The sequence below is a fragment of the Typha latifolia genome, chromosome 8 (genome assembly GCF_019914945.1).
Source record: "Typha latifolia isolate L0001 chromosome 8, TyphaL0001v2, whole genome shotgun sequence".
NCBI lineage: Eukaryota > Viridiplantae > Streptophyta > Magnoliopsida > Poales > Typhaceae > Typha > Typha latifolia.
In genome coordinates this window covers 7,857,405-7,868,302 of record NC_133093.1, presented here as the reverse complement: position 1 = coordinate 7,868,302, position 10,898 = coordinate 7,857,405, and the positions used below count along the sequence as shown (strand labels likewise).

Below are 10,898 nucleotides of genomic sequence, written 5' to 3'. Positions count from 1 at the left end.
CATGACATGATACTCTTTCTGTTTTATATTATCTAGTACATGATTTACTCTCTGTTTGGCATCACTGATTCGGGGTAAAGTCTATTCACTAAGCCTTTTGCTCATGACTCTCTTTATTTTTTTTTTCTAATCCCTCGATTTGTGGTACGTGATAACGACCTGAGATATCTTGAGAAGATATTTTAGAGTGATGATGAGATGAGCTATTGATGTGAGACGGTATAGAAGATAGTTTAACCAGACATTGAGTTGTATCGTTGTTTGTTATATTTGTACCTTATTGTATCAGATGATGATTTGTATAGTATATGCCAGATTTTATAGCACTCATGTATCAGTTGTTTAGTTCTATCTTGATGGTTTGTTGTGGCTTGTGTGAGTCTTGCCATATTATATAGTGGTCTAGTGTATATTATTATGGACGTGGATATTCATATGTTAACAGATTTATTTGGTTGATTGTATGATTTATTTGACGATGGATTATGTGATCATGGATATGTTAGCATGTGTTATTTGATTATGTCATGATTGTATGTGCACAGGAGTGTATCTGTGCGTGACAGGCCCTGCTCGACCTGTCGCGTGCGCCGCGCATGCCTTGTGGGCGCATGTGTGTGCACGTGCCCGTGTTGGACTAGGGCGTTACAGTTCAAGTGGTATCAGAGCTTAGGTTTAAGGATGATCTGGCAAACCATCAAGTATAGTAGTCGTCAAATTGGTTTAGGGTTACGCTAGTAGTCGATCTCGATGAGTTTGATATGAATTGGTTGAGATAGAAATCTAGGTTGTAATGTTGAGATTATTAAGTTTTGATACTTTGATGATATTGATAGAAATAATTTATGATGTTAGTATATTGAGAATTTATTTGAGCGACTAATGAATAAGAAGAGATATTACTAAATCATGCGTTGATGTTATTGATATTGATGTGTTATAGTCTATGGAGCATAATCTTGGATATATAAACTTATTCATATGTTGTGATAAAGTGTAGAAATTTGTAAATATGTGGAAATATGTATTTTGTACAGAAGAATTATTATCGGTAGATTTGAGGTTATTCGGAGTAGACATGGCATATTTTTGCATGATAATGTAAGAAAACATTTTAATTCTTGGATAGCAACATCGTTATTTGTGGCGTAATCTACGGTTTAATGTCTAACAAAGTTTGCAAGTTTGTTTTGATAAAAGTGTTAGATTATGATATGTAGTAGAATTTTTGATTCTGCAAATAAAAAGAAAATTGATTGGATGCATGAAAAAATATCTGAATATATATACAAGATATTTTAGAATGCTAGTAGACCAGAGAGTATTAAAGGATGATCTCATCAATAGAACTTTTATCTATATTGTTCGTAAAGTTACCTTTTGCACTATTTATTAATTGGCGTCAATCTGATGTTATCGCTCGGATATTATGTCTCAACTTTTCGGTATATTTAGTTTATAATTTTATAATTTTTATATTTCAAATTCACTGGGACAAAATTTTACTCGGTGAATTATTATTACAATCAAATACAACAAAAATATGGATATAGAATGGAAGAGCTTTATTTTTTAGTGTTCCTTCTTGTCATGTGCAAGTGTTGGTAATTTCATGTATTTGACATGAATTTTTTATTAACTTTGAGTTAAGTTTTAAGTGGGGCCCACATATTATTAATGATGGTTTAATGATGGAATTAATGTAGCTCAAAGAGTACTTTATTGTCATTATTTACTTAGTAAAATCCATAAAGAGAAGTGAATGAAAATTGGCTCTAAAGTAAGTATCATGGTAATGGAAAATAAAGAAAAGTGAGTTTAGTGTCATATTGGATATTTGAGAAATGTTAGTATGATATAAAAGTAACAAACTTCTTATGGGCTTTGGGCCCTAAAAGGGGTATCTATTTTATGGGTAAATGTTACTATGCAATTTAACTCACACGCACGCCGCCCAGTTCGGTTTGCACGCACGGGTAAAGTCCAATTTTAATTTTTTGCCTGATACGGGTTCAAATCTGGTTTGGTTCAGGGTCGAAGTGGTGTGTTCCTTAGATGAACAGTTAATTAGTCAGTTGGTTGAACCCGACCCAAAATGTTCCGAAGCAATCGGTGGAGGGGCGAATTGGTCTTAAGGAGATAGTGTCCAATACTAGACTCGACTATTCAGAATTTTATATTCTGTAATCTATAAATTTATTTAATTTATTTATTTTGATCAGATTTTTAGGACTCTTTAGAATCATATACACAAATTATTCTAAGCCAGCGTATAGTCTTGTATAAAATTATTTTGATTTGGAAAAAGAAGAAAGAGTTCCATAATATTTTTCTGTATTCTTATACTATAACTTATCTTTAGAAAAAAGATTTCATAATATAGCTTTTCTCGTGACTAGATAGTTGTTCTAATCTCCATGAGTATACTTTATTAGTTACAATATATTGCGTACTTAAATTATATATTTTGTACTAATATTACCTAATATGTTTTAATTAGACATATGAATATTAGTTCAATTGTAATATATTTTATACCTAAATTATGTATTTCGTACTTAGATTACAGATTTAATACGCCAATTAGATACATGAACATTAGTAATACAAAGGAGGAGAACAAAGAAAATTAGCATACATTCTTTTCTTTTTCCCTTAAATTTGAATTCTTACTTAATGTTGTCATATATACATAAATTAGAGTTTTTGACGGAACTAGATCTAATTTTTTAAATTTAGCACCAAAAGGATATAATTCACTGTAGTTTTAGTAAAAATACTAAACTGATTAGCATTTTTTTTCCTAAGCAAAAATTTTCTCTCAGTATTGTTAAAAATGCTAAGTTAAAAAAATATACATATATAAAACGCTGATCAATTTAACTTTTTAGGATCTAAAAAAATATTTAACAGATGGCTGATCAGTTTAACATTTTTATTACGACTACAGTGAATTAGACCCTATTTGGTAGTAAGTTGAAGAGGTAATTTATTTCCGTAAAAAACTTTTGAAATAGGGCTAATTTGGTCAAATTTTTTATAAATTATCCCGAACCAAACGTATAAGCTTTATACTAAGAACAATAAACTAGCGAAAGATTGACTAGGTAGAAGAAGAGTACGATAATATTTCTCTTTATTTTTATAATATTCCTTACATGACTTAGATAGGGACAATCAAAATGGGCATGAGTGAGAAAAATTGAAAACTAAATATATATTTTTTTGCGCTAATTAAAAATAAATCCAAAATTCTAAAACCCTCCCAAAACCCTAAAAATAAAAGAGAAAGCTCTTTATTACGTCTCAACTGTTTCACTCACCTCCCGATGGCTTCGCAATCTTCTCCTTCTCCTTCTGCTTCTCTCCACCTCTCGGGTTCAACTCATGTTAACTCTCCTCGTCCCTCCAGAATTCTCCTTTCCCCATGTCTATTCTCTCCGGCGACGGCGAGCCGTCGGGGAGCCTTCCGGCGGCGCTGCGGCCACGTTTCAATCCAATGCTCCTACTCCCCATTAGCCCCGATGGATTCGGCGACGATTAAGGTGGTGGGAGTCGGAGGTGGCGGCAACAATGCCGTCAATCGCATGATTGGGAGCGGTCTACAGGTTGGACTTTTTAAGAAAAGATCTTTTGGATTTTTCATTCTGTTTATATTTTGTGTCGTTCTGCATTCAAAATTCAATCTTGTTGGTTTTTTCCTGCGTCTGTGTGGTTCTAGTCTCCCAGATGTAATTTTACTTCAACTGTGCACTGAAGCTTTCATGAAGTAATGAAGACAAATGCTGACAGGAGGATTTATTAAAGAGTCAAGCGATTCATCAGCAATATTTTGGGTGGTTTACTTTGTAAAATTTGTGAAGCATTGCTAAGTGAAGCAAACAGAGTGCTGCTGGGCATAAACAGGAGCTATGCAACGCTCATTACCTGTGAAATCATAATCCACCATGTTCTTCAGTTTAAGATTTGTATGTTACAGTCAAATTTAGGTAATTAAACCCAAGTCTTATGTCTTATTTCTTAAGTTGAAATTCTTTCCTGTTATTCAGAGCAGGATAGTTACATGAGTTTAACCAGGGGTTTGGTATGGCTGATCGTGGATGTTAGGTGGGTTTCTGAATTGAGCGTTGCTTAGGATTAGAATTGGCATCTAATTCTTGCTTCGTCAGACGCATATTGTAATTTTGGGTATACTGGTCGAGAGGAAATAATAGTAGATTGAAGAGTTAGGACAATGATGGATCATGGGAGTTAGTTAGACGGTAGACATTAATGGGCTGAAAGAGAATAAAGAAGATGAAGTCAGATTACTCTAAGATAATATAGAAAGCCAAAGGTTGTGATTAGATTCCCTGGGAAGAGAGGCTAGTTGATTAGGGAGAATTAATGCAGCTATCCCTCGTTTCTTGAAACAATGGAAGCGATGCTAGGAGATCATGGTGCAACTGTGGAGGAGGAAATACTCAGTACTTGTATTCTTCTACCTTCCCAGTAATAGTATAAAATAGATCAGATGAACCTATTATATGACCTATGGAAAGATGCAATAGAATGGTAAGGAGGAGCTTGTTGTGCTCGTCAAGGAACAAAAGGGACAAAGTTTAGGAGGCCCAAATTTGGAATAGTTTGATTTCATGGAGAGGGATTACAACATATTTGGTGGCTGCGAAGTGGTATAATCAATAATGAGTTCTGAAATCACACAGCATAAGAAATAAGGAAGAGAAAAAGGGAGAGCTTTGTGAATGCTACAACCATAGAGGATAGAAGTTGAAGAAAGACAAGAAGAATTAGGGATGGTATTTATTATTTAAATTACAATTTGGTACTTCTATTTTTGTCTTGACATTCGATTTTCACCATTTGTGATGTTATCATGTAGGTATACCCAAATATGTTTTCCTTTGGAGGGATTACATGAGACATATAAAAATCATTCAACAAATCATGTCGATGTTGTCCGATGGTAATTTGAAATTAATCTTGGATGGAATGGTGGATTCAAAATATATTATGTCAGCTTTTTCATCCTTTAATATTTATTGATAAACAACAATTTAGGGGCTTAATTAATTTGAGATATCTTGTATCTTTTTTGTTTCCACCAGCTCTTTTAACTTCTCAATTTCAGTATAAGTTTTGTGTATTATATCTACTCTTTACTTGACATGTTCTCAAACAATTAGTCATTTTTGGAAAGTTTAGACTTCAATTGGATTTAATCAGAAGTGCATCTTTGAAAAGTTTTGGTCTCTGATTCTGGTTGGAAAACAAAGAGTTTTGGAGTTCTGATTGGTCACAATGCTTTTGGTTGGTTTCAATTATTTTTTTGGTTTTGATTTACATTTTATGAGGAAAAATAATTCTAATGGTACCAAAAAAATAGAAATTAAGACTAATATGAAAAAAAGTAAACTTACACGACTTGATGAAATAGTTAAAATGATGTGGATCATCATATGGTTGTTGTCAACATTTTGCAGGGGTTAAAAGGAGCAATGATGGTCGTGCCACAGGCACGGACCGTGCTGACTACCGACCGGCATGGCACGACACGTGCTGCGGCACTTGCCGGCCGTGTCGTAAGAGGAGAGAAGAAAAAGTAAGGGATACTTATCTTTTGCACGCCTCGTGCTGGTTGGCATGACCATCCATGAAAAGGAGAGAATTTTATAAGGGTATAAATTAAATGATTTGAGACTTTTGAGTGGATCTTGGAGATGACACTGCAGATCGTATTCTCACATACTTAGGTTTTAGAATGGAAAGTTGCTTGTTGAAGGAATTATGCATATTGAGGAACCATGTAATTCTCTGTACTTCTTCCTTTTTTGTAAATTTTTACACGTTGCAAGTAGATTAATTACTCATAAGTAATTGGTCACTATCAGGTAAGGTATAGGTGGAACTTGGGTAAGATATGTTCCAAGTTCTAACCAAAACTTGGGTAAATCAGCTCAATTACTAGTTTATGGTGGGTTCTGGACCACCCTCAACCAAACTTTCAACCATGAATATGAAGGAGAGAAAGGAAATAGCTTAAAGGGGAAATAAATGGAAAAGAGGAAAAAAAGATCCTCTGTTATTCTCTCTCAAACTGACTACACATCAAGCTCTCTTTTTAGATGCACCATGGGGGTTTCATATCTTACCTGACTTCCTCGAAATTTTCATTCTTGTCCCACTAACTTCACATGTAGGATTTCTACTAGTTCCATAGGAATTCCTTATTTCCACTGTCCAATTTATTTTTGTAACATCAGGAGATGTTCACTTTTAGGCTAATATGCTTGTCTCAGTTTTTAGTACAATCTAAGGTCCGAAACTTGAGATCGAATTGAGATTGATGATTTGAAAAAACCGATACAAATCAGTTGCATCAGATCGAACTATTTTTAAATTAGGTAAAAAATCTAAATATTATTAAAGAATGCAGGATATATTTTCAAACATTTAGAAAAAGTGATAGAAAAATAAGAAAATGAAAAATACTCACGTATGAAGCTAAAAACTAAAAAAACACTTATCCAAAACTATGATGAATTTCAAGTTAGATTTGATAAATTTCTATGCTCGTAAATTATTGCTGTAGTGGTGAGATGAAGAGTCTCTTTCTTCACTGTTATTTTGCAACAGTAAGAAAATAAGAGTTAAAGAATAGGAGAAAAAGAGAGAGAAAGAGAAATAGAAAAAAAAAAAGAGAAAAATATTTATCCAAATTTACCAAAGTGCGGAGTAGCTGAAGAGATCATCGGATGAGTTCGGTGGTGTGAGAGGTAGGAGGAGAATGTGTGTAAGAGATAGAGAGTAGAATTTGAAAATTTAATGGAAATGCAATCTGGGGACATCAATATTGATTGATGTCCCCTAAAACTTAAAAAAACTTCTTTGAACTGGTTTCAGTCTATATGGCTGAAATTGGTTGTGGCTATTTTGGGTCAAGATCTGGATTGGTTTGGCCAATCTATCTTGGAACTAGCTGAAACCGGAATCTATGATTAGAACTTGAAAGTTGAAACAACTTGTAATTTCATTTGGTGATGATTTTGAGCTTTTGATTGGACAGGGTAGCTTAATAGATAATCAGAGGTGATTGTAGCATTCATTATCGTGTTATAAGGTGGAGTGTTGACGCCTTCCAATAGTGGAACTATTGTAGCTGGCATAACTACTTGTTTGCATTATGATACTGAAAACTGATACGATTTTTATTTCAAATTTCTTTTTTTCCTTTGTGCTTTTTAGCTCATTAGACTAAAGAAGACTTTTTTAGTGTCTTTCTTGATGTCCATTTTGCATATTCTCTCTAGTAGTTTCTCAATTGTTCTAGATTCTGGCTTTTCTCTATGTTCTTTTTTATAGTTTGAAATATCTTGAATCACATAGAACCTTCAAGTTGTTTTCTACTTTGTATGTGCACATAATACAGAGAATTCTACATATATCCTGCTGAAAATGATTTTGTGTTTTTGATGATACTCATTTTTATTGACAAGATATTCTGTTAACAAACCACAGTTGTTAAATGTCTATTATCCAACAATTTGATTACCCAGAATATTTTCTGGTTCTTGTTTAAATCCCTACGCAATTTCCATAAATTTAGTTTCTCACAAATGTTTTATTCGTATGTTTGATGTGCATTGCCAGGGAGTTGAATTTTATGCGATAAACACAGATTCCCAGGCACTACTACACTCACAAGCAAAACATCCACTTCAAATTGGAGAACTTCTAACTCGTGGACTTGGTCAGGCACTTTACTTCAATTTTCAGTAGAAGCATTGCTCTGCTAAATGTTTATTTCCAATTAGTTTTCACTCAACATGTGAAGTTATATGACCAAAATTTCTGCCATATTTTTGTGATGACATATTGATCTATCTTTTGTTTGGGATGGTTCAATCCTCATTCAAAAGACTCTTGTTAGCATCTTGTTACTTTCTTATAGTGGCCAAAATATATTTTATTAGCCGGTCAAAAGAAACTATAATATAAGATTGCAGGAATATTTATGTCGAAAAATAATGCCACATTTTTGCCTGTAAAATTTCTACATCTTGAGTGGATTCACTGGATTCTTTGCTCAGAGATGCAGGTACTGGTGGAAATCCTCTTCTCGGTGAACAAGCAGCTGAGGAATCAAAAGAAGCTATAGAGAATGCATTAAAGGATACAGATCTTGTCTTTATAACAGCTGGAATGGGAGGTGGTACAGGTTCTGGTGCTGCTCCAGTTGTTGCACAGATATCAAAAGAAGCTGGTCATCTGACTGTTGGTGTGGTCACCTATCCCTTCAGCTTTGAAGGTCGTAAACGTTCTTTGCAGGCAGGTGCCAGGTTCCCGTCTTACTTGGTTATCCATTTGTTTACTGATAAGTTTTAATGCCATTACATACTTTGCCTTGTGAAATGCATTGGTGTTTATTGCTTTTCAGGAGTATTTAATGCATAGGATTGATTTATATATGTATCTTCTATGTTCCTTTTGAGCAATAATTAGCATGCCTTTGTCGATTCTGTCAGTTTCGATACAATAGTGTATCATCATTTATTGAAGTTTGATGAAACTTGTGTTAGACCTATATATTTTTCACTTTACCTGATTACTTGTGCTAGCCTTTAATCTGCCAGTATTGGTTTATAATTCATGAATATGATTTGAAGCTGGATATACTGCATGATAATAGATTTACAGGTAGAGCTAAGTCTATACTCCCACAGTTGAGTCTGAATTCTAAAACCAGGAGAATTGACTGCCATTTACTGCCTCAAATTGCTCAGTGAAGCTCAGTTTTGCATTTTTGGAAATATTTGATCTGATTGTAATTTCCGGATGTGAAGAATTAGATGGCACTGCATAGGACAACATTGAAGGGTTCTGGAGCTATATTGCAAAGAACTTTTTTATAAAATTTTGTCTTCTTTTGGTTTTATAAAATCCTGTCCTTTTTTGACTAAGAAATCCAAACTGGTTTTGGAGATCTTACAAGTCACTACTACAAATACATGGTTGTATCCATAAAATTAGTCCTTAAGATTTTGCAAAAAGTTACTTCTTCCCACCAAAATCACTTCTCTGTTCATGTTTCCTTTTTCCATGTTGAGAAATACAAGTTTATTGTGGAACTTGTTCCTTCTCTTAGGTTGAAGCAAATTATATGGTTGACAAAAATTTAGCCTGTATTTATATTACAAAAATTGTTCATCTTCAGAAAGATTTTTATTTGTATAAGAATCCTATATTTTGTATCCATATTTCCTTTTGGTGTTTATCATTTGGAAAATTATTAATTCTGAAATGGCAGGTAACTAGTAAAATTGTATTCTACTATTTACTTTCTTGAAAGCTTAGTCTTCATAAAATTTGTCTACCAAAAACTATATTCCACTTGTTAGTGCTTTCAGTATAACTTTGTTCTCTCTCTTATTTTTTTCATCTTTATTTCCTTGATATCTTCTTTCTTAATGATCAGGCACTAGGAGCAATTGAGAAGTTGCAAAAGAATGTTGATACTCTTATAGTGATTCCCAATGATCGGTTGTTGGATCTTGTTGCTGAACATACACCTCTCCAGGATGCATTTCTCATCGCTGATGATGTTTTACGCCAGGGAGTGCAAGGAATATCAGACATCATTATGGTGAGTGGTGTTTCATTACAATCCAATGGTTGATTCTGGGATCTGGATGTTTATGACTAGACAATATGATGATCATAATCTAATGAAGATTTCTCATCGGGTCTTCACAGACACCTGGACTTGTAAATGTCGATTTTGCCGATGTGAAAGCTGTTATGAAGGACTCAGGAACTGCCATGCTCGGCGTTGGTGTTTCTTCTGGCAAGAACCGCGCTCAAGAAGCAGCTGAACAAGCAACTCTGGCACCATTAATGGGATCATCAATTGAGTCAGCTACTGGAATTGTATACAATATAACTGGAGGAAAGGATATCACCTTGCAAGAAGTAAACAAAGTCTCTCAGGTGCCTATTCTTTCAATCTGCTGTTCTTTCAAACTTGATTGCAAGCCAGATCGTTGGGCCACGAAGTTAGAAGCTTATAACTGTCCATTAAATTTGCAGGTTGTCACAAGCCTAGCAGATCCTTCTGCAAACATAATATTTGGAGCTGTCGTGGACGAACGCTACAATGGTGAGCTTCACGTCACGATCATCGCAACAGGGTTCTCGCAGTCATTTCAGAAGACCCTCTTGGCAGATCCAAAGGCAGCCAAGATAGCAGAAGCTCAAGAAAGCAAAGGTGGGAATTTTCCTCACAAGATGGCTGCCACGCCGTCGCCAGTTTCTTCTACGCCTCGAGGACTATTCTTCTGATCATTTCATATTCGGCAATTTCTCTTTTGTTTGATGCACCTTAGATTTCTCATCCTTTTGCCTTTCGATCAATGTACAGAGATTTGACTCCCTTTAGGTGTATCTTCTGTTTCTATAGAAATGAGATGTAAAAGAGGAAACGAACTATGTTGTTAGTACCAATTTTCTGAATTTCATAATTTCTCCTTTCTCCCAGGAAAAAGTAGAAAAAAGGATTAACGGGATAGCCTCATTCGATGGGTCAGGCACAATAATTCTTCATTCGATGGGTCAGGCACAACAATTCTTCAGATGTCAAGCAAATTAAATTCACCAGCAATATTCGTATTTGAAGTCCTGGGATAGCCTCTATTACCTTAATCTGGGGAAAGGATTAACGGGTGATATATGACTGCTACATCTGCTATTGGCTTTAGCTTGGTAGAAGAAATGAGTTTCATTGAGTATATGTTCATATATACCATCATTCTTGCTTAACAATGGTGAATCCTTTTTCAAACCATATTGGCTCCTTGAATTAGTACGCTTGAGGACTCAAAAGAAACAAAATCGAGAAGATA

General features: G+C 34.5%; 1 protein-coding gene across 1 annotated transcript; it reads left to right on the top strand.

The window, feature by feature from the left end:
* Positions 1–3,288: 3,288 nt before the first annotated feature.
* LOC140794270 (cell division protein FtsZ homolog 1, chloroplastic-like) lies at positions 3,289–10,517 on the top strand. The gene is made up of 6 exons (XM_073146226.1): positions 3,289–3,608; positions 7,651–7,750; positions 8,099–8,328; positions 9,476–9,643; positions 9,754–9,987; positions 10,087–10,517. The coding sequence occupies exons 1-6, from the start codon at positions 3,330–3,332 to the stop codon at positions 10,336–10,338; spliced, it is 1,263 nt and encodes a 420-aa protein (XP_073002327.1). The 5' UTR covers positions 3,289–3,329; the 3' UTR covers positions 10,339–10,517.
* Positions 10,518–10,898: the final 381 nt, after the last annotated feature.